Source organism: Orycteropus afer, unplaced genomic scaffold (assembly GCF_000298275.1).
Source record: "Orycteropus afer afer isolate SDZICR_OR568_19922 unplaced genomic scaffold, OryAfe1.0 scaffold00077, whole genome shotgun sequence".
Classification (NCBI taxonomy): domain Eukaryota; kingdom Metazoa; phylum Chordata; class Mammalia; order Tubulidentata; family Orycteropodidae; genus Orycteropus; species Orycteropus afer.
Genome location: NW_006921664.1, coordinates 3,675,071 through 3,697,397, shown reverse-complemented (window position 1 = coordinate 3,697,397; position 22,327 = coordinate 3,675,071). Strand labels below are relative to the sequence as shown.

The 22,327-nt window shown below is 41.6% G+C and overlaps 1 protein-coding gene across 1 annotated transcript in view; it reads right to left on the bottom strand.

Moving 5' to 3' along the window:
* Positions 1 to 16,959: 16,959 nt before the first annotated feature.
* The window catches only part of LANCL2 (LanC like 2), a 131,025-nt gene continuing 125,657 nt past the window's right edge, over positions 16,960 to 22,327 (bottom strand). Inside the window, exons 7-9 of the mRNA XM_007941246.2 lie at positions 21,518 to 21,694; positions 21,130 to 21,202; positions 16,960 to 17,075 (exon numbers count right to left, since the gene is read on the bottom strand). Of these exons, the coding sequence (XP_007939437.1) occupies positions 16,960 to 17,075; positions 21,130 to 21,202; positions 21,518 to 21,694 (366 nt within the window). The remainder of the gene's footprint in view (positions 17,076 to 21,129; positions 21,203 to 21,517; positions 21,695 to 22,327) is intronic.

The window sequence follows — 22,327 nt, the reverse complement described above, 5'->3', positions numbered from 1 at the left end:
TCACGGTCACCCCATGTATGCAGAGTAGTTCTGTGTTCCATAAGGTTTCAAGGCTGTGAAACCTTATGAAACAGATCACCAGGTCTTATTTCTGAGGCACTTCTGGGTGGGTTTGAAACTTTCAGTTAGTAGTCCAGTGCTTAACCATTGACAGGATGCAGGAACTCCTGTATTCTTTATACAGGTATTAAATTCCATTTTCTCAAACTGAGAGTGTCCAAACTGTGGTTGCTGAGGAATTGTAGTTATCAGTGAATTGATGATCAAATCTTGTATAGGTTGTCTGTGTCACATATCTATATAACTCCAGGGTAGGGGAAGAGGTTGTGCTTACTCATCAGCATGCTTGGGAGATTCAAGACATGGGGAAGGGTTCAGGGCAGGGCCCTGGAGGGCCTATGTGAGCCAACCACTGAAAATGACTTCCTGACTGCCCCCCCACCCACCCACTGCAGTACTCTGAACCCACAGCAGTGAGCGTGGGTCCAAGCCTCGGTCATATGCCAGGTTCCCAACTCCTCAGCAAGAGGAAGGAAGTGGAAGGCTGTTGGGGAAATGGAAACTAGTTATGGTAGAGCATCAAATGACAATTGAACTGTGGAACTAAGTCTGTCTCTTCCTTTTTCCTAAAGAGGACTTCAGGGTATGGGGCAGAGTTGGCAAATATGTTGGCACAGTGCCTAAAGCATTTGACTGCTAACCAGAAGGTTGGTGGTTCAAACCCACCAGCCACTCCACAGAAGGAAGACTGGACAATCTACTTCTGCAAAGGTTTACCACCTCAGCAAAACAATGTGGGTCACAATGAGTAGGAATTGACTCAGTGGCAGTGGGCTCGGTTTTGGTTTGGATATACTGCTACTATTCAATATAGTAGTCACTAGGTGGCACATGGCCTAAGGCATTTGACTGCTAACCAGAAGGCTGGCAGTTCAAATCCACCAGCTACTCTGCAGGAGCAAGATGGGGCAATCTACTTTGTAAAGTTTTATTACCTTAGAAACCCAGTGGGGGTCACTATGAGTTGGAGTTGACTTGATGGCAGTGATTTGGTAGTCACAGGTAGTGTGACTGAGGAACTAAATTTTTAATTTTCATTAAATAATTTAAATTTGAATAACAATTTAAAGATCCATACATAGCTAATGGCTACCATATTAGACAGCACAGCTGTAGAGTCTAGACCCAACTTCCAGGTTACAGGAAGCAGGAGCTGAAAGAATACGTTAAATGACACCAAGGGAAAGAATGAAATCAGGTGAGGGAAGTTCCATAAGACAACAGTCTGGACTCTTGACAAGGTCAATGTCATTAATACCAGAACCAGGTGGGGGGATTGTTCTAGGTTAGAAAAGATTAAAGAAACATAACAGCATGAACCTAGATTGGATCCTGATTTTAAACAAACAAACAGATTTAAGAGACCAATTGGGGAAACTGAATATGGTTTTGATACTACATAATGTACAAAATCATGATTTTTCTCAGGTGAAATACTAGTATTGTGATTATGTGGGAGGTCATTATGTGTAGAAGATATACAGCAAATTATTTAGGAATAAAGAGTCATAAAAAGAGCTCTAGTGGTGCAGTGCTTAAGGCATTTGACTGTTAATCAGAAGGTTAGTAGTTCAAACGCATCAGCTGCTCTGTGGAAGGAAGATGGGGCAATCTACTTCCGTAAAGATTTGCCACCTCAGAAACCCCATGAAGGTTGCTATGAGTCAGAATTGACTTGATGGAAGTGAGTTTGGTTTTGGTTTTTGGAGAGGGTCATAATGCCGACCACATTCTTCCAAATGATGTAACAATGTGTATGTGAGAAGAAAAACTAAAATAGATATGGCAGAATGTTTGTGTATATGTTTAATAGTTGTGTCATGCATGGTACCTCTTCCAAGAGTAATGTACCTAATGTACCTAATGAACTGAGTGCCCTAGGAGGAGTTTGCCAGGCAGAATGTTAAAGATGCTGTCTGGCTTCTTCTTGTTCTTTGTAGTAAAATGTGAGAGGAAAGAGAAAGAAGGTAAAGAATTGTTAACCATACAGGAATCATGACTTGCTGGCTTAAAAAATTCCTAGGCCCTCCAGATGGCAAATAATGCTAAAATTAAGAAATGGCTTCCAGGCAAGGATAACATCCAGAGTACACAAAGGGTCACCATGAGTCAGAATAGATTCAATGGCAATTAACAACAACAAAATAAACAACTGTCAGGAAAGTATGATGTAAAGATGAAGGTAAGGGGTGAGCGATAAAATCTTTCAGGAAGGGTGAGCTATAAAAAGTTCAGAAAATTCTAAGATTGTGCCTTGGATAAACAAAAGGACTCCTAAGAAGCTAAAGGGCACTGTGCCTCTCGGCCACCTCCTAGAAGCTAGAGATGCTGAACTTGGAGCTGGTGCTGTAATGGGATGAGCATTTGGGGGCCTCATTGAACTTACCCAACAGAGCCACGGAAAGACCAGGGAATCTGCTTCCCTAAAGATTATAGCCAGGAAAACCCTATGGAGCAGTTCTACTCTGGAACACATGGGGCCGTTCTAAGGCAATGGTGTTTTTGTTTTGGTTTGTTTTTTTGAGGGTTTTTGTTATTATTTTAAATGATTCTCTGCCCCATATTTGGTGTGAATTGGTAGTTAGAGAAGCTTGATCAGATTTAAGCATGTTTGTTCTGCTTCGTAAGTGGCGGTGTGTATTTCCATCAGAAGGCCTACAATGCCCACTTATCTCCAGATAGCCATTGGTGATCATGGCTTAGATTCATTAATTAGGGGGTAAAGTCATAATATTTACATTCTATTATTTCTTCAGATGTGTCACAGGCCTAAAACACCATGGACCAAAACTGTATAAAACAGGAATGTTTTGAGCATGCCTTCTCACTACTTTGTTGTCTCTGAAGATACTATAAGATCACTCTACCACCCATTCTAATGACTTGTCTTGCCCATTAACCTACCTTTAAGTGAGAAGGGAGATTTATTCCACTTTTTCCCTTGACCTTGAAATGCCTGGATGTTACTTTTGTATGTGTGAATCTGGCTTGAACCTCTGCTCCACACTCATTAGCCATATGGCCTTGGGCCACTCTCTTACCTCTCTGTAGTAAAATACAGCTGAGAATCCTAAGCACAGCCCTTTGTAGGGGTCAAATGGAATAAGTGAGTGTGATGATGCTTGTCAAGTGCTTTGCACAGTGCCTGGCTCAATAAATGGTTGATATTATAATAATACGTTAGAAATGAAAAAAGCACTCAAAGCGATTAAACCTATTTAATGCATGAGAGCCTGAAATAAAGATCGTGAAGAATCCCTGTTGCTATTTTTCTTGAGTAGGCCATTGGGAACATTGATGATGACTCAAAATGTGCTAATTTTAAATTAAATATCACATCTCTCTAGAAGAGGTAACCATATGTTGGGTTTGCATGTGCTGAAGCTACAGTGTCTAAATGGGAGGAGCAGTTCCCTGAAGTAAGGGGTTTTTATTCCCAGAAGAAACAGGAAAGTGGTGCTGGGCTGGCACAAAGAACCAATATAAGCTTGTTTACTGGGAGTCAGGGGCTGCCCGACTGCTCTCTGTCAGGGTACCAGCTACAGAAGTAACCAGTTCCATTATTTGTTTTTTAGGGAATGGTCTGAAATTTATCAGTACAGGTAATATTTATTGATAATTTACACTGTGTTAGGTACTTTATGCGGTTGATTTTATTAACAACTCCCAACAAACCTGTATGGCAGCACTTTAAGAGTTAAAGCGTAGGCTGGATCCCAGAAAGGCTGACATCAGAGTCTGTTTTCACAGAGCCTGGCACATACTACCAGTTGCCACTGAGTTGACTCTGACTGGTGGAACCACACTCCATAGTGTTTCCAGTGACAGGGCTTTTGGAAAGAGATTGCCAGGTCTTTCTTCCCAGTCATCACTGGGTGCACTCCAACCTCTAACCTTTGGTTAGCAGCCAAGAGGGTTAACATTTGCATCACATAAATCCTAAAGGAATTACTGAACAAACTGCCCCAAGTTGCCTTAATTTTACAACTTCTCTCTGGATGTGGAATGAAGGTTTTTCTCCCTAATAAAGGAATACCAGACATCAGGATAATATATCTATGAGATCTAATATTTTCCAAGCTGAGGCAGGCCAAGCAGAGGAAGGGAAGAATGGGGCCTTTTTTTCTTTTTAAACTACTGTATCACTGGCCATTACTTTTCCCATTTCCCTTCTCTTCCCTACTCCCCCAGCAACCTTACTTATGATCTTGATGGACCTCTGAGTCTGTTCTTCCAGAGATGGCTCAAAGCAGCACAGAACTATCTGCAGGGTGCCAGGACAGTTACAAAGGAAAAACAATTGGGAAACTTTGATGTCTTATAAACACTAAATATCCTTTATTTGCTAATTTTTTCATTTGACAATGAAGTAAGATAAAAGCAAATAGTTGAGATGTTAGCAAAATAATTCAATGGGAGAAAAATTTCAAAAAAACAAAATGTGGTGGTATTGTGATGGCTTCCTCTTCATGTCCCAGGTTTCTGGGGACAGGCAACCACACAACACCTGGCACTTGGACAGATGAGATTGACAGCAGTTCATCAGTCACACAGACTCACTGCCCAGGGGAGGAGGATACCACAGGCCCTGCAGGGCCACATTGGGGTTGCACTCAAGAACAATGTGAACAGTGTAGAGGTAGGCTTTGTAGTAACAAGAGGGTGAGGTGCCCACTGTTCCTGAAGGAGGATATGACTGGCTTGTGTGAATAATTTCACAGGCTGGCAGGGAACTGAAGCTTGCTTCAGTACTCAAGGATAAACAGGAATTGCTTCTGGTCCTTTTGATAAGAAAGGCTGATTGGCTAGGGTACTGTTAAGGATTAATTGCTTCGTCCAAAAATTGTGAGACTCAGTCCTCTGCTGGCTTCACAATTGTTGCTATTATTGAGTCTGCTGTTGCAGCCACTTGTGGTAGAATCTTCATCTTTTTCACTGATCCTCTACTTTACCAAGCATGGTATCTTTCTCCAGGGTCTGGAGACATAAGCAACATAACCAAAGAGAGATGAAGTCATTTGGTTCTAAGGAGTAGGCTGGCTATACTTCATCTAAGACAGATTTGTTTGTTCTTCTGGCAGTCCATGATATATTCAATATTCTTCACTAACACCGTAATCCGAATGCATCAATTCCTCTTTGGTCTTATTCATTATCCAGCTTTCACATGCATATGAGGCGACTGAAAATACCATGGCTTGGGTCAGGCACACCTTAATCTTCAATGTGACATTTTTGCTCTTTAACACTTTAAAGAGATCTTTAAAAGGGACCTCCCACCCCCATGTAATCTCACAAGGACTAGGAGATCAGGAGGGGAGAAAACAGCCATTCAAAATGGAAAAGCAGATGAACAAGTGAGGAATGACTGAGCACAGGGAGAGGGAGGAAGGAGGAGAGAAAGTGAACCCAGAGCCACAGCAGACAGAGCAACAACCATTCTGACAGATACCAGAACCCCATCCTAGGGTCAGAGGCCAGCAGCAACTAAGGCTTCTAGAGGATAATGAGGGGGATGGGTTGGGGTCTGATTCAACATCAGTCAGAGCTCCAAATGCACTCCCCTCCAACACAGTAGTACCACAGCCCCTCTCCTCACCCAGTGCAATACAGAGGATCTTGTTGCAGTATGGAGGGTGGGTAGGGGGTGGGATTGTTAGACCTAGTCGATGATTATAGTGCCATCCTGAAAAGGAGGATTCGGTGAATGTGGCTGCCTAGCTCTCTCCCTCGCTGCCACCTGCAGTAGGAAACTGGGTGTCTGCTCAGAAGTGGACTCCAAGACACTGTCCAACTAAAAGATTCAGCCAGATTGTATTACATGAACCAGACTCACCTACCATGACAGCTTTCCGGGGAAATCTTTTAACATGAAAGGTGAAAACTAATGCCAGCAAACATCAATTTGAATAAACTAAAAAGACAAATCTAAGCATGGCTGGAGAAATACAAACACACTGACTGGCCTCATTTTACATTCATGGTTTGGGTCACTTAGTGCTATCAGACTCAGCACCTTCCTCCACACCAGACATCCTGGAGGAACCAGGAGGAGAACCAGGAGCAATGCTTTCCTGCAAGTATACAGTCCTGGACCAGCAGCATCAGCACCACCTGGGAACTTGGTAGAAATGCAGATCCTCAGCCCTCACTCACCCAGACCCATTGAATCAGACACCTGCCCTGTAATCCATGTTTCAACAAGTCCTCTGGTGATTTCTAATGCACGCAGAATTTTGAGAACCACTGCTAGACCATCCACTCTCCCACTCGCGACATTTCACACCTTCTCCTCTCTCTTCAAATCGCAACACCTCCCCCTCCATCTCCACTCAGCAGATGCTGCCTGCCTTCCTACTTCAATGAGAAAACCGGACCCATCAGACTAGAGCTTGTGTAACTCCCACGACACCCTACCCACCCACTGGCATCTGTACCTGCCTCTTAGCCATAGGTGAACTACCCAAACTCCCACCTAAAGCTATCCACTGCTTGGGCACTTACTCCCACCCCCTTGTCTACTTAAAGTCATTAATCCCAGCACTCTCCCTTTCTGTCCCACATCATCTTTTTTTTTTTTTTTTTTGGTTGCTGTTCACTGTATCAGCCTCATCACCATACAAATGTGCTGTTATTTTTCTCAAATTAAGATAAAAGTTGATCCTATTTCTTTCATCAGCTATGGCCTCATTTCTTCCTCTCTTTTGCAACAAAATTCCTCTGAAGTGTTGTCTACACTGCCTCCAATTATCCCTAACCAGCCCTTTACCTTCATCACTCTGCCAAAATGACTCTGCCAAACTCACCAGTGACCTCTATGCTGCTAGATCTAGGGGTCGGTCAATTCTTAGTCTTTATCTTACTTAGCAGCAGTATTTGAAAGAATTGGTCACTCCCTACTCCATACATGTACACTTTCCTTACCTCCTTCTGGGAAAACATGACTCTTGGCTCTCTTACTTTAGTGACTGCTCTTTCTCAACCTCCTTTGCTGGTTCTTTATCTTCTCCTGACTTTTTAATGTTGGGAGTGGCCCCAGGCTCTTTTGCTCTCCTTTCCCTTCTCTATTTACCCTCACCTCCTTGGTGCTCTCCTCTACTCTCCTGGTTTTAAATAAGACAAATATGCCAATGACTCTAAACTGTTATCTCCTTCCTAGATTCTCTCCAGACTTGACCATTGGACTGCATCTTGAGCTCTACTTGGACGTCTAATTGTCATCACAAACTCAATGTGCTTCAAACAGAACTCTTGATCTCTCAGGAATGCTTGATCACTTCCACCCATAGCCTTCTATATACCAGCTTCTGGCAACTCTTTCTTCCAGACGCAGAAGCCAGAAACTTTGGTGCCATCTTTGTCTAGTCTTTCATACTGTACACCTGAATGTCATAACATCTCATTTGCTCTAGCTTCAAGATGTATCAGGAGTCCAACCACTGTCTACCACCTCTACTATCTGTTCTTACCTGTACTAGCCTTTTGATTCCCTTGCTGCTACCCATGCTCCCAGAGTTATCCCTTTAAAACATAAATCAGGTTGTGTCTCACTTTTGTTCAAAGCTCTCCAATGGCTCCCTATTTCACCCACAGTGAAATCCAAATTTCTAAGAATGGTCTTGAAGGTTCTATGTAACTTCTCTGCCTTGTTCTCCTGACCTCTATCACACTCCTCTTCCTTCACTCCATTCGAGCCACATTGGCCCCCTTCCTTTCCTTGAATGTGGGAGGTATGCTCCTAAGTTTGGGAGCCTGTGCCCTGTTTGGGATGCATTTTCCACATATATTTATTTGGGCAACTCCCTCACTTCATGTCTTGGTTCAAATGTCACTGTCTCTAGTGTTAGCCTGATCATACTGTTTAAAGTAGTAATCTGTGTACCCACCACCACTATCAATCTCCCTTATTTTGAACTTTATATTTCCCCCATATTATTTATTACCTTACAACATATTTTGTTCACTGATGGATTCCAAATGGCTAGAATATTGCCTGATGTTGATTAGGCACTTAATGAATATTTGTTGTATGAACTAACATCACAGAGAAGTAAGATATTGTGACCAAGAGATAAGAATAAGACCCTTATTTAAAAAAAAAAAAAAAAAAAGGAAAAGAAATGAGACAGGAATACTGGAAAGAAGTTGAAATCTCTTAGAAAGTAAAGAAAAAAATTGGGGAGGGGGGTTGTGAAACAGAAAATTAGGTAGAAGGTTTACTATCCAAATAATAGATGTTCCAGAAAGGGATACAAGAAAATCAGAGGGAAGGAAATCATTAAAGAAATCATCCAAGACTATTTCCCAGAATCAAAAGACCAAAATTTCCTATTTGAAAGGGTCCTCTGAAAATCCAGGATTAGGTCCATTATTATGACAGAGGAAAAAAAAAATCCTACAACTTCAGAGTGATCAGATTCAAAACACAAGAGCACATACAAAGAATAAGAACCAAAGCGGCTGTAGATTTTCCAAAGTTAACAGACAGATGCTAGAAGACAGTAGAGCACTGCCTTCCATTGCCAGTAGGAAGTGATTTTCAATCCAGAATTCTATAAACAGCCAAACAATGGATTAAGTTTCAAGGTAGAATAAAGATATCTTTCAGGCATACAAGATCTCAAAAAAATAGACCTGCATTGCAGAGAGGGAGCAGAGCTTTCAGTATGCACACGACCTGGGCTCCTGCTACAGAGAGCTGGAGGGGCTCCCTGGAGGGGGTGGTGGGGAGAGCAGCTCGGGAGGGGTCCAGGACAGCAGTACTGTCTCTTTGTTGGGGAGAACGTGCATAGGTTGTCCCCCTCTTATCAAATTACACCTGTCTCCCAGCTGCCCAGCATAAAAGTGTTTTGATAACCTCCTTGTTGCTTCCATTATGAAAGGTTTGAAAAGCTGGCCTCGTCAGTACTTGGAACTGTTAAAAATATCTGTTCAAGATAAGACATAAAGCTTATCTCATTCCCATATGTTGCCTTGGCTTTGCTACAAATTATCTAGTGATTATAGCACGTGCTAGGAGAGTATAAAATTGGCTAGTTCTAATCAACCACAAAAAAGCTAAGAAGTCAAAGAGCTAAGATTTGCCTTAGAATTGGCATTTTTCTCAGCTCAGACCTAGGACCATCTCAACATCAAGTCCCTGGGCCCAGGGCACTGCAAGTTAGGAAACTTGGAGCCTGAGCATGGACTGACCCCATGAAATCTCAAAACATTCTCTAGGATATCTTTTGGATGAGGACAACTGCAGATTATTTCTGTAAAGGGTCAGTGTATGATTATGCTGCTTCATACACATGGTTCTCCTATGGGCAATACTTTAAGATTGAGGTAAGATTCCTACCAACATGTGGCCAGCACTGAAGTCCACCAGCATCGTCTGGGGAGGGTCCTGTGATCAGGTGAAAACCCCAGGAATCTACCTTTTAGAGTAACTAAGGTTGGCTGAATGTCCTGAACTGCTGGGCAGAGCAGTGTACCTGATTGTGGTGGGATTCTGGAGCCTCACAGATCTGAGTTTGCAAACTGGTTTTACTACCCACGAGAAGTGAGCCTCTTTGGCTATGTAAAAAGTGGCACACACCAGCACTTTTGCCTCCCCCATTCACTGCGCAAGTGCACTTTCTATGCTCTTTCCATGTTATGACTTCATTTTAATCCTCTCACCAAACAAGTAAGGTAGATATTATCAGTGGCCTGATTTCACAGAAAAGAAACAGTTTAGGAAATTGCTTGCCCAAGTTCACACAGTAAACGGTTGAGCTGGAAGGTAAACAAGCATTCTGACCCCAGAGCCTCTGCTCTTAACCTTCTAGCAATGGACCACCACCACCTTAGCAGTAAAATGGAAACTACACCTTTCTCATTCATCCTGTGCTCCTGGAGAACTCTGGTGGTGCAGTGGTTAAAACATCTGGGTGCTAGCCAAAAGGTTGGCAGTTTGAAACCACTAGCTGCTCCATGGGAAAGATGAGGTAGTCTGCTTCCATAAAGATTTATAGTCTTGGAAACCCTATGAGGCAGTTCTACTTTGTGCTAGGGGTCTCTATGAGTCAGAATCAACTTGATGGCAGTGGGTTTTGTTTTTTGGTTAGTGCTCCTGGAAGGCAGGGGCTACCCTCATCCTCACATCCAGAGGGTGTCACGCTGCAAGTCTGGGTCTGACCACACTTACCTTTGGTCCTCTTCCTGCCATTACTGGGAGATGCCACCACATTCCTCCCTCAGAAAGTTTGCAGCCTCACTCCTAACTGCACAGTAGCTGTTGAAGATCCTGCCAAGGGAGGGGCTCCCCCAGCCTGAGCTGAGTCTGCTCACCTATGGTAAGTTCATGTAAGCTGCATGATAGGATCCATGATTTTTTTTTTTTAAATCATTTTACTCTCAGCATTTAGCACAGTACCTGGCGCATCATGGGTGCTCAATAAAAGTTTGTGGAATGAGTGAATCAAGACTCCCATCCCCACCTGGGGGAGGGAAATGGGGCAAGGATATTTGTGAAGACAACAACTGGGTTTTGTAATAGCCCCAGCCACCTGAGGTCACCCCTGTCCCTAGTGATCTAACTCCAGGGATCCAGAGTCTTCTTAAGCTTGCACCTTAAAGGAGCTTCTAGCCTTCTTCTGATCTGGAGGGGCCACGAGTGGCCATGACCTTCCAGGGACTACTGGCTAGCTCATGTAGACAGCTGCAGTGCTGTGTTGACTGGACACCCACTCAGTCCCAGCTTCTTCCCACCCTACCAGCTGTGTACCAAGGAGCAGGTAAGAGACCCAAGGGTCAGCAGTCAAGAGCTTTGGCTCTTTTTAAGACTCTGATGTGGAAAAAGTGAGACCCCTCGGAGGGGCTCTTCTGTGGTAAGAAAGGACTTCTCAAGTGAGTGTGGTGCCTCATGAACCAGATACCCCTGCCATGCCCACCTTCCTCAGCACGTACTGCTCCCCACTTTGATGTTTGCCTTCCAACATTTATTAGCTACCCCACAACTTGATACTTTTACCTTGTAGGGTCATAGACCACTTTGACACTGATGAAACTAGATACCCTGTCTCTAGGTAAATATTCATATGACTATGCACATAAGATCTAGTGGGGTCACAGACCTCTGAAGACCTCCTATGGCTCCATTTCTACACACTCAGCCTCTTGCTCGGCTGGGAGGCCCTCAACAGGAAGAGCATAAAAGAGGCAGTGAGGAGCCTGGGATTGGCTGAGTAGTCTGCAGTGTTTTAGGGAACCTAAACTTTGAACTTGGATCACGGCTTTTGTGAATTTAGCAAGTCAAACGATAGATGTGAAATTGCCTTACAGAGTTCAAAGCAGTATACAAATGCAACGAATGGTGATCATGTTTTCCAGCTAAGGAGGTAGTGGGCAGCAAAGATGACAGGAACAGAGGAAGAGGCGCTGTGTTTACAACCTTGCTCCAGCATTTCCTAGTCGAGGGCTCATGACCAAGTGACATAGCCTCTCCAGGTTTTAATTTCTCACTTTCTGTATCATACATAAGGAGCTCTTGTGGCATAGTGTTAAGTAAGGCATTTGGCTGTTAACCAAAATGTCAGTGGTTCAAACCTACCAACTGCTCTGTGGAAGGAAGATGAGGCAGTCTGCTTCTGTAAAGATTATAGCTTTGGAAACCCAGTGAGGGTCACTGAATCAATTAGATGGCAATGAGTTTGGTTTGGTTTTTGGTATTACGCATGTAGGAGAAAGGTCGTTGAGTGCAACTTAGAAGGATGACCACTGGAAAGAACTGTCTGGTCTGGACCCTGTCTCTATCAGTCACATGCTATATAAGTACCCTGAGGAGTCCATCTGTTTTCTCATTTGATAACATGGTAACAGTAGTACCTACCTCACAGGTTGTTACAAAGATTAAGGAAGACAGTAAGGGTACAGGACTAGGCATATAATTCTAGCTCAAGATACACAGGCTTTTTATCATTATAATTGGAATCTCTGGGTGGCACAATGGTTAAATACTTGACTGCTAACCAATGGCTGGCAGTTTGAACCTATCCATGAGGTGCCTTGGAAGAAAGACCTGGTGATCTGCTTGCAAAAGGTCACAGCCTTCAAAACTCTACTCTGCACAGTTCTACTCTGACATACATAGGGTCATCATGAGTCAGAAATAACTGGGTAAGAACACCCCAAATAAATGTAGGGCTCCCAACAAAGATGGTGGCTCTATAAAATCTGAGACCAAAAATTCCACTCTGAATCAAAAGTAACTTCTGAATCAAGAAATACAGCCTGTAATTTCTGTGATTCCCTACTGTATCCTGAGAAAATTATTAAATGAGTTTAGAGAAGAATGTGAGTTTATTCACTTAATAGTTTTGCTTGCTTAACAATACACCCTGTTCACGAAGGACACAGGGAAGATTTAACTATGGGGGAAGTGGGAGGGGAGCTGTTTCATTATGGGAAATTACAGTCAATGTCATGAGACAAAGTATGTATGAGCTGCTGTATAGAAAGTGCCATTTGCTCTGTACACTTTCACCCAAATCACAATTAAAAAAAAAAAAAAAAAAAGAATACATCCTGTTCAGGGAGTGTGCCCATAACCATGTATAAGGTTGGCAGACAAAGTTTCTACAAGTGTATTTCTATGTTCTGTAAGAATTTATGGCTATATAATAGAGCTAACGAGGGACAAGGTTGTAGTCACTTCTTGGCCACAGCCAGCTACCCAGAGGGAGCAAGCAGTTGGACCTGTGGGCTCAGGACCATGGTCCCAGGGGACATCTAGCTCAACTGGCATAACATACTATACAAAAACATTGTTCCACATCCTACTTTGGCGAGTACTGACTGGGATCTTAAAAGCTTGCAAGCAGCCATCTAGATGCAACAAATGGGTCTCTCCTCGCCCAGAGCAAAGAAGAATGAAGAAAATGAAAGATGTGTGGAAACAATTAGTCCAAGGGATTGGTATACCACATGATCCTCAACTATGAGACCAGAAGAACTAGATGGCACCTGGCTACCACTGTCAACCACTAGGAGGGGGATCTATGTAGGAGATTCTGGATAGAGAGGGAGAACAATGTGGAACAAAACTCAAAATCATTAAAAAAAAAAGGGACCAGGTTTGCTGGTCTGATAGAGCCTGGTGGAACCTCTGAGACTATGGCCCCTAGCTGCCCTTCAAGTCTGGAATAGAACCCATTCCTGTAGCTTCCAGCCAAACAAAAGACAGGCATATGAGCTCAACATTCACACTAGGTAGATACACTCCTTGGAAAGATCAATCATGGGATAACAGAAGAGCTGTGTATGCACAGGGAGACAGCTCATGGGGTGGGAGTGCACAGGAGAGAGGGACACAGGAAAGAGGTAACTATGGGGAGGGAGTGGGAAGAGAGCTGCTGCATTGTGGGAAATTGCAGTCAATGTCATGAGACAAAATGTATGTGAGCTGCTGTATGGAAAATAAATTTTGCTCTGTGAACTTTCACCCAAATCACAATAAAAATAATAATAATAAAAAATATTGGCTTAAAACACACCCTACACTAATATGCCTCATTTTAAAACAAAAGAGTACACCTTGTTCAGGAAAACTGGGTTTAAAACAATAGATTCTTACTCAAAATAAACCTTAGGCATGTCCTTCCTGCAGTCATGCAAGGGGGGTTTCATGACTGTTTTGAGGCCAGATGCACCCAATTTTGTAACAATTACCTAAAAGTCAGTCAATCACTGAATTTTTACTGACGTTCCTTGTATTCTCTTACCAATCAGATGTATCTCACCCAATTTTGTGACTGCTACCTAAATCATCCAATTACTGAATTTTTATTGAACTTCCTTGTATTTTCTTACAAAAAGTCCCTGAATTGTCTCCTCCTTGGATCACTTAGTTTGGAATCCTCTGGATCTTGTGATTCCCATTGCCTTGCCTCTCAATAAAAGCTCTTTACTTTTAATTTTAACCACACTCTTTTGTTTTTGCCTGACAACACAACTCAATGGCAACTGGTTGTTTTTGTTTTGTTTTTTTTAATCATTACAATCCAGGTTTTAGAGAGTTCCACTGGAATAAAAAAAAAAAAAAAAGGAATGCACAGGAAAGACCTTCAGCTGTAATTCTATTATTTGGTACATCATAGTCTGAGCAATAGCTACATTTTTGAGTGAAAAATTAAATCTTCAGAAGAACAGTGACCAACACTCATGACCACATCATTCTCTAGTGAGAGACATGAGAACAAATGAAGATCCTACAAGTCATCACCACAAAATTATCTTTTACTAACAAAACCAAAGAACCCCAAACACTTTTTGTGAACATCAACTTTTTTTTTCCTTCAGATTTTAAAATGGCATTGTCCATGTACATTATATTTTTAAAATTTAGACACATTTTGGAGAACACAGTTGTGGACACAAGCAACTCCAAGAAATGAAGGTGAGATGTTCCAAAATCTGAATGCAAACACTTATCACTAGTACACTGGATTCTTTCAATCTTCTGTCCTTTGAAGGCCTGCTGTTTCTACTCTGCCTCCAGGCACTGAAAGCTTTAAGTATTGTCAAGCAGTAGTCCAGGATTAATAGACAAGAGAAGTAGGCTAATGTGAAATCCAAGGACTGCACATCTGGTTAATATCTTTGTTGTTGTTGTTATGTGCCGTCGAGTCGGCCCGACTCATAGCGACCCCTCCTTGGGTTTCCGAGGCAGTATCACTACGGAAGTAGGATTGCCCAACCTTCCTTCCGAGGAGTGGCTGGTGGGGTTATCTAGTGGATGAGTATGAAGGTGTCAACCCTGGGAGCTTTTTACAAACCTCTGTAAATAAAATTAACCTCCATTAACAGAAACCTGGCCTTCTGGAACAACTGTTTTGGGGTAATTTATTCCACAAGTATTTTATCATTACCTCAGCATATTTCTCTCAAAGCCTAGTAAGTATTTTTTCAAACATGCCAATGGAAAGACACACCTGACTATAGGCCAAGCTGAGCGTCGCCTGCTGGTCAGTAGCTGCTCAGCTAGAACCCGGTTCCATTAGCCACTGGCCATGAGGTGCTGCCTCTTGGCTAAAAGACAACTCCCCACTGGATCCCACTGAAAAATGGGACAGTTCCAGTAATGCTTTTAGCTTAAGTCACAATGATTGCTACTGGTGATGTGGGCAGGACCTCATTAGTAAGTTCTGTCCTCTGTTGTTTTGAGTTGTATTTGATGGAGAGTGGTTTTCTTTGAATGAGGTCTCCTGCCAACAGTTCCCCTCAGCCCATTCCTGACAGTATGTCCCTGCTGACGAAGAAGCCCACCACCAGGCTCAGGGGGTCAGTTAAAATACCATCAGGAGGACTGATACCCTCAGAAGTCATCAGTACAACTTGAAAGAGGATAATTATGACTTTAACAAGAGTGTGTAGTGAAGGGAGGCACCATTAAGAAATTAAAGGTCAAATGTTTAGTGTCAGCCCCACAAATAACAAGGCTCATCTATATGCTAAGAACTGCACAAGGCATGAAGGGCGGTTTTCTTCTAAATCAATATTCCCATTTCTCCTTAATGAAATGAGTAGAAAATAGGGCTGATAAAATGTTTTGTCAGTCCTCTGCAGACAAGAATTAGGCCATCAGAAAGCCCTATCCTGTCTTATGACACGAGCCTAAGCTCACTAAGTGAGAAGTTCTTGAAAGTCTTAGATCACCTGGTGGTACCATGACGACAAAAACCCTTCTAACCACTGGAATTTTCATGAATTATTGAGGGCATGCTAATCCAAACTAATGTCCCTATTTTTAAATAAAAAATGTCAAATAATATAGTAATTTATTTTGATCAGGACATTGTTTCCCATATGTATAACTGCAGACTAGTTAGTACCTTTATGCTAATACATTTCATCAAATGTAAGATTTTATCACCAAAATAGGGGACAAAAGAACTAAGAACTATATTCATCCCACTTATTTCAAATATTTGGTAAACTGATTGCAGGGATATGGGTCCAGTTTAGTATCTTTGTTTAAGAGCCATATGAAATGGTACCTATTGCTCTATAACAATTAGTTACAATGTTGGTAAAATTGAAGTGGCATCAGTTTTAATTATGCATAGCTGGGAAAATGTTCTAGAACTGCCAATGCTTAGTCGTTGCTACTTGTTATTTAAGGAGGTCATTACAAAGCTTCCCTTGAATACTACCCTTGACTTTATAAAGTCCCCTTGCCAGAATACTAACTGCCTTGGACTGCAACGAGTCTTTTGAGATTTACACCAAGTGCCTGAAACTTCTGTGGAAAATGTGGAGCCCTCATTGAGCTGCAGTGCATCCCCTGTGGGTTCTTAAAAACACTAAGGTGGGCACAAGACAGAAGAGAAAGCGCTCAGCTACTTTGTAGAAAGGCTTATGCCCTCAAAGCAACACAGCCTCTTCTTCCCTGCTCTGTTTCTTCTCTACTTTTGGAGTGGTGCTCATGGAAAATGCTGAAAAGTACGATCCCAGAGGTCTCACCTTAGGTCATCTATCTGATAGACACAAAGAAAGTCATTGCCTGACTGTTCCCTGTTTATAAGTTATGTACAGAAGAGCGGCTGCTGTGGACACTCATGCATGATTGGCTCTGGACTCATGGAAAGAGAAGGGCTTTCTGGTTGGAACAACTTATGCCTACAGACAACACCAAAAACATGCAAACACTACCAAGAGTCTGGATATGAAGAATTCATATTTTACACCAGTGAGGCAAATGCCGTTACAACACGCTGACAGATAGCTTCTTCACTCATGCTCTAACTGCAGGGTCTTTGAAAAAAAGGGGGCTTGTCAAGGTGTTTGCTGCTTGTTGTTGCTGCACTCTTTCAGGAGTCATAGTTGGTCTGTGTCAGGCACTAAGCAATCTGGTAACTTTAGGTCCAAATGGCTATTTTAGTTGTCTTTTTGCACCTTTTTATCCTTCTGTGAAGAGCCAAGTTCAAATGCTGGAAACTGTGAAGTCTCTGGTCCCAGGATGTCGGAGAGGAAGTGGATGGCACCAGCCATACCTGTAATGTCAAACAGGGATCTTTTTACTAAAGGGTACCAGGGTAGTGCCTGCAAAGTAACTTTTAATTATTTCCTTCCAGGGGCTATAAGGAGAAGGAAAGGTGCCGAAGTCTTTAAAAATTACTTTATCCAAAAAAACCCGAAAGTTTTCCACACTAGAAATTTTTACACTAACACCTAACAGGTAATGATACCAGCTTGCTTTTCTTCACTGGGTTATTTTATTATTTACAATGGACTTTAATTTTGAATCTTGGAATCTTTAGATGATTCTTACAGAACCTCTAACAAAAAAGTTACAGATACCAGTATTTCAAAATATAAAATTTCCCTTCTTCAGAGCCTTTATATTTGTATTCCACATAAAAAGTTACATTTTATATCTTCCTTAGGTTTAAAAACCATTATTTTCATGAAAACATTATTTGCTTTGGGGAAATCTAAACTGTACTCAAAGGGGCTTCGGAAGAGTGGAGACAGCTCCAGGGCTCCAGGCCCCACAGATCCTTCTTAACTGAGAACAATTCCTGTCTCACAGGGTTTCCTTTGGTTACAGTTTTTCTTTTGATGTAAAATTCACATATGATGAAACTCAAATCTCAAGTGTACTTTTAGTATACACCTGCATCAAACTCCTCCCAAATATAGAATATTTCATTATCCTAGGATGGTCCTTTGTGTCCTTTTCCAGTGAATCCCAGCTTCCTCATCTCCCTGTGGCAACCACTATTCTGATTTCATTCCATTGACGATTCCTTTACTGTTGCACAGCTTCATATAAATGGAACCATAAAATATACAGCCTTTTATGCCTCTTATCTTTCACTCAGAAAACATGTTTGAGACACTCATGTTTTGTGCGTACTGGTAGTTGGTTCCTTTTTATTGCTGAGTAGACCACAGTTTGTTTCTGCGGTGTAGTAAATTACTTAGTGTGGCTTTTCTACCCATAAGTCTTTGTAAACTCCAAGGTAGGATTTTCTATGAGCAACTGAGGAGCTCCTGATTGCTGAAGTTGTCCACCTGGAGTATTTCTGTTGGGCGTGGCACAATACAATGTTCTGGGAGGTGCCCACTCTCTCTCAGGTGCTTAGAGTTCTGATGCTATGATTGGCTAGTTTGACCACCCTGCCGGGCTCAAAAGGAGGCCTCCTGGAGGCAGAACTCTCTCGGACTGCTGGTTGAGGAAGACGTGCTGCCGAAAGAGACACGAGCCCCTGAAAGAGACACGAACCCCTGAAAGAGACACGTGCTGCTGGGAAAGAGACGCAAGAGACAGGCATTGCTGAGTGAGACTGAGGGACGAGCACTGCTGGGAAAGAGACTGTGAGAGACTGTTGGCTGAGGGACAGTGGGCTGGGAGAGAGACTGAGCATTCTTCCTGAATGTAGGAAGCCTGGTGCTTCCCTAATAAACCCCATAATCTGTGAGCTCTGTGTGGCCACTGCAGCAAATTATCGAACCCAGGAGAGAGGTGGTGGGTGCTTTGGGAGGAATGGTTGGAGAAAGGGCTGGAGGGAGGCAGCATGTCTGGCCTGGCAGGAATAGGCCTTGGGTTACTGCTGGTAATCCTGTCTTCCTCTTGTGGGATTAGAGGAGGTCAGAACATGTGGCCTCCTTGCTGTTTTGCAGTTTCCCCTTTCTCCTAATGGTTATTCCTAGCCTTCCTTAGAAATATTTGTTTGAAGGAAGGGCTCTAGAGGTTGAAAGTCTGAAAACCACTGAACTATTAGAATCCCTAAAGCGGGGGAGGAGGTAGTGGCCCATAAAACCCTCAGGGGGGAACCCAGAGCACATGGTCATGGTGAAAAGACCTCTGTCCTCAAGTCTTGGTGGGGCAGGGAACAGACTCAACTGAAGGAAGCACTTGCTCAGGAATAAGTATCTCCAGAAGAGGTCAGTGGCCTTTCCAGCCTGGTGGTGACCACACAGGCACTCCTTCACTGATCCCTCCACCTATCCAACAGAAATTCAGTTAGTACCTGCTTCTAATTCTGTCTTCCAAGTTCTTTTGAAGCATAAGGGGAGAACATGAGTCTGGTAAGTTCTCAGCCTTTAGGGAGTTATAGTTTCATAGATTTTTGACATACTAGGGCTTTGAAGTTGCTATTATAAACTTGAATAAATTCCACTTAGAAGTTCAGGTATTAAGTCTGTTATATTTGATGCATATAAATGGCTGTCCTTTCAGCAGTTGCATGACACAAGGGACTAAAAGTCTAAGAAATACTTTTTTTATGATTTTTTTTGAACATTTTAAAATGTTTTATTTTCTGCTCATTTTTCTATTATTTGATTTAAAATTACCAATGTTAGAAATAAAACAGGATATATCACTACAGATCATTCTGACATCAGGATAAAAAGGAATACTACAGCTGTGCAAACAAATTTGACATCACAGATGGAATGGAACAATTCCTCAAAAATTAGAAACCACCACCATTCACCCAATATAAAATAAATAACTTGAATAGGCTTATAACTATTAAAGAAATAGAATTTGTAATTTAAAACTCCCCAAACAGAAATCTCCAGGCCCAGGTTTCATTGGAGAATTCTACCAAACATTTATATTAGAATTAACACCAATTCTTCCACCAATTAATATGCAACCTGCTCCACAAAAAAGAAGTGGAAAGAAATACTTCTCAACACAGTTTGAGGCCTCTATTATGCTGATACCAAAACCAGTACAAAAAGAGAAACCTGCAGGCCAATACCCCTCACAAATACAGATGAAAAATTGTTAACAAAATATATGCAAGTAGAATTCTGCCAATATATAAAAATAATTAGTAGGTAGAGACAAGTATTGATTTGGGTGAAAGGAAAGGCAATTAAAATAATCATATCAATAAATAAATACCATGACCAAGTATGGTTTATTCCAGAAATGCAAGGCTGACTCAATATTAAAAAAACCAATGCAATCTACTATATTAACCTACTAAAGAAAAAAAAAAAATCACATGATCTTATCATTTGATGCATAAAAAGGATTTGACAAAACTCAATGCCTATCACCTATTTTCTTTTTTTTAATTTAAAAAAAGAAAAAAAAAATCAATCATTTATGCCTGCTGAAGTTTTTCTTGGGATTGGTATAAGATATGACTCTAAAGTAAATAAAAATTATCATCAATTTATCACAATGCTATTTAATCTTTACCTTGTGATTTCTGTGGCTTATGTTATGAATGATCTAATTCAAATACAGGCACACACACATACATATATAAAAATACAAAAATATTTGGGTTTCCTTATTGAATTTCTATTTCATTTTCCTAAAGTGTATTCTTCCTTTTGTGCCTGCAGCAGATTCTTTAATTATTGTAGCTTTTACCGATTTCCTGTCATTGCTCTTTTATAGAACTTTCTTCAATATTCTTGTTATTTTTTTTTAATTTCTAATACTATCTAATTGCTAATTAACTCATATTATATAATTTAAATAAATATATTTAAATAACTATTCAAGTTTCCACAAATAGATCAATATTATATATACAATATTATAGATGAAATAACAAGAAATAAATTTATTTCTTTCATTACTGAATAGCATTTTATGTTCTGTGTGTATATATATATGTTGTTATGTGTTGTTGTTATGTGCTGTCAAGTCGGCCCCGACTCATAGCGACCCCTCCTTGGGTTTCCGAGGCAGTATCACTACAGAAGTAGGATTGCCCAACCTTCCTTCCGAGGAGTGGCTGGTGGGTTTGAACCGCCAGTCTTCTGGTTAGCAGTTAAGTGCTTTAGCCACTATGCTACCAGAGCTCCATACACACACACACACACACACACATATACATACTTCATAAAAGTTCTAAAAATACTTGGAAGATATTCACAGGCACAAAAATTAGGTAAGGTATAGAGACTCAAGATAATTTTTAGCAATAAACTGATTTGTCAGCAATGACTTTTAACTTCGGAGGTAATTACTCAAGCATGACCAAATTTAATAGTGGCAGTCCAGAGAGAAAGAGAAGGGCCAATCCACTCATACAAATGTTTAATCTATAGTTTTTGCCTTCCTCTTACCTTCAAACAGAGAATAGGGTCTGTCAGGAATACGGCACCCATGTGCTCCATAGTCAAGACACCACTCTGCAAACTGAGAAGAGAGACATTTCTTTCTAAGAGAGAAGTTAGATTTTATGTGGTGAAAGTGAATGACACTGGAAGAAGTTTATAAGGACAAGTGACTTTAGAACTTATGTTCTTCGAAACTCACTCAACCCTTCTCAATGACCTTATGAGGTAGGAAGTACTGTTATCTCCATTTTATGTGTCTGTGACACAGAGACAGTAGGGACAAGGTTGAGCCATGAAGAGAAGAGAAGAGTTGGGAGAAGCAGGTTAAAAGGAGGAAGGGGAGTTCTGTAGACTTAGGAATGTTCAGAAGTTATTCGGATAAAGATGTCCTTACCTTGCAAGCTCTGTAGAGGTACTTTTTGTCCCGTGTGAGATGGTACAGAGAAAGGAAAGAGTAACCATTTCCGGCTGTCCCATGGCAGATGCCATAGCCCTTCCGTAGCAAGCCTCGCTGCCAGATCACGTCACTGCATTCCATGGCGTCCTTCAAGTACTTGTCCTCCTTAAACACCTGGGCAATGAGGAGTACAGCAGTACGGAAGGGATGTTTTAAAATCAGATTTACCCAAACACTTTCTCTTTCTGGTTAGAATAAATGCACAGGAAACGTGAAATGGCATTGAGGATTTGAAAGAAGCTACAACACCACACACAGCATCTCCAATCTCAATCTACCAGCCTATCCCTCCTTGGTCTCCTTCTATTACATGGTTTTGCCAGAGTAATTCTAAAATTTAGTTTTAAAAAATTAAAATTAAAACTGTAGCATCTCTTTGGTAAGATGTTCTGTCAAAAAGAAATCACTCTGTGTTTACTGGGACACACGTTCTGTTACTCTCAAGTTTCTGCTCACACAGAAGGCAGTTGAGGGCTGATTATGCACAATGTCTGGTCATTTAAAACAAGAGATATTTGATATCCAGGGTCAGCCCTATGTCACAGGACTCTGATGACCCTGCAGTCATCAGGGCCGCAGTGATTTACCATGATGCACCACAAGGAAATATGAACAAAGCTTTTTTGAATCCCAGGTGGCTGGTGTGCTTGTGTTGCAGAACTTAACGGTCCCATCTCCACTGAGCTGTTAACATGCTCAGCTTCAGAGGCATATAAGTTCAGTGCTCGGCTTATTTGTCCACCTGAG